This window comes from Ceratosolen solmsi, unplaced genomic scaffold (genome assembly GCF_000503995.2).
Source record: "Ceratosolen solmsi marchali unplaced genomic scaffold, CerSol_1.0 scaffold29, whole genome shotgun sequence".
NCBI lineage: Eukaryota > Metazoa > Arthropoda > Insecta > Hymenoptera > Agaonidae > Ceratosolen > Ceratosolen solmsi.
This window is the reverse complement of record NW_011948417.1, coordinates 8,719,693-8,721,729: the sequence shown is the minus strand read 5'-3', so window position 1 is coordinate 8,721,729 and position 2,037 is coordinate 8,719,693. Positions and strand designations below refer to the sequence as shown.

General features: G+C 50.1%; 1 protein-coding gene across 1 annotated transcript in view; it reads left to right on the top strand.

The window, feature by feature from the left end:
- The first annotated feature begins 1,387 nt into the window (after positions 1 to 1,387).
- The window catches only part of LOC105359805 (uncharacterized), a 24,361-nt gene continuing 23,711 nt past the window's right edge, over positions 1,388 to 2,037 (top strand). Inside the window, exon 1 of the mRNA XM_011496499.1 lies at positions 1,388 to 1,733. Coding sequence (XP_011494801.1) covers positions 1,548 to 1,733 — 186 coding nt within the window. The 5' untranslated portion in view covers positions 1,388 to 1,547. The remainder of the gene's footprint in view (positions 1,734 to 2,037) is intronic.

Here is a 2,037-nt window from a genome sequence, read left to right as displayed (position 1 = left end):
AAAAAAAAGATAATTAAAATTAGTTACTCGGCTTATTTGTCCCTTCTTGGAAATGAACGAAAAGTCCGAGTTGCGCTTAATTCGTTTTAAAGTTTCGTTCGGTGCTTAGAGCAAGGAAGGAAAACAATTTTACCCTAATCCTATTTTCAAATTCAATTATAAGTCTGCGTCATAGTCGGTGAGGTCGGAATGAAAAAGTAATTTTCCCGAAATGTGTACGACGAGGCGCGCACCGGTCCTACGTGGCATTCCCAAAGCTACTTCCCATCCCCATTCGACGTGAAAATCTGCAGCATTAGAATGGCCTCGTAGTTTCGACAACTACAATGTAATAAAGGGAGCCATGGATCAGCCCCTACTGCTGCAATAAGAGCGAGAGAGAGTGGATGCGACTTTGGCAAATCGCCACGGCCTCGCTCGCCCAGTGAAACAAAATGATACTTCATTGGGACGATTTGCCTTTGCAGTTCAACTTTTATTTCCCTGACACAATTTATGTAACGCCGCTTTTACCTTTCATGTGGACAAATTAAAAATATGCTATGATTATCAAGCGGAAAGTATTTAGTGAGCTTTATGAAGTTTGAAAAATTTGCAACTGCCATTTAGATACTCGCAACTACACTACTTCGCAACGATTCATCAATTAAAAACACGGGCGTTTCACCAATGGAAATCGAATGAGAGTCATTATAGATTAGGATTGAGATTGAGAGAGCGAGAGAGAGGAGAGAGAGAGAGAGAGAGAGAGAGAGAGAGAGACAGCGAGAGAGAGAAAAGTAATTTGTAAGAAAATAAGCCTGCTAGAGTTAGTTCTCTTCTATTCCCTGCCTCCCTTCCTCCCGCCCTCACGCACGCACACACGCACACACGCATACACCCTCTCTCTTTCTCTCGTTTGCAATTGACCATATGCCACGAGGGAATGATGGTGCGGTGAGGACGGGGGGACGAAGGGACAAACGGGTAATTACAAGGGATGCTCTCCTCTCGGCTGTAAGGTCGGCTCCGAAGAAGAAGAGAGAAAAGAGCGAGCGACCACCGCGGGTGCACGAAGCGGAGCCTCCTCGACGCGCACGCCGCCGGAGTATAGCGATGACGAGGGAGTGGGGGACGAAAATCCGACCGACTCGGACTGCTCTCGGAGGTCGGGCCGCCGGGGTGGGGGAATGCGCGGCTATATAACGAAGGTCCTAAACCCCGAAGGGTCACAGTCGTCTCGAAATTTTCGAGGGTTGCGCACGTCTTAAATTACGCTACTCTCCATCCCTTCCTTTCTCCCTTTCTCACTATTTATCATTCTCTCTCTCTCTCTCTCTCTCTCTCACACACACACACACTCAAAAACAATTTCAATCTCCTTGTCGCTCGTTCGAGCGTCTTTCCCTTCCCCGCGGCGCTCGCTCAATTGCTCTCGCAGACGCGGCATTTTACGTCGAGCAGCGGGGGGAACGGAGGAGAACCGAGCGAGTGGTGTGGAGCGTGACCGCGGAGAGGACGCGCGCAGTTCTGTTGTGCCAGAGGAAGGAAAGATAGTGCGGTGCGAGATGTCGTCGACGATGAGGCTCGTGCTCGCGGTGGCCGCGGTGTGCGCGGTCGCAGTGTCCTCCGGCGCGAGCTTCGACCTCGGCCCGATCGTCAGGGTCGCCCAGTGCAGGTCCCAGTGTCTCAAGAAGCACAGCATCGACGGCTCCTGCGAGTGGTGGCGACACGGAGAGACCGGCTGTAACGAAGTGAGTGCCCCATACAAAGTTCCTAGTGGCGGGCGAGTCTCGATCTTTTCCACGCATCATCCGGTAGACGATGTTACTTGCTCGGCTCGATGGTCTGCGTGCGATGGCCACGATCTTTTTCAATTAACACAGACTCGAGGAAAGGCTCAGGAAAGGGTCGAGTGCTCGCTCGCTCTATTTATCCAATATGCGCTTTATTATGTTTTTCATGTTCTTACAATTACCTCGGACTAGTTGGAGAGTTCGAATTACACTTGCATTATGTTTCTACAATTCCCATCCTTATACCTCTCGTCTCGCCACT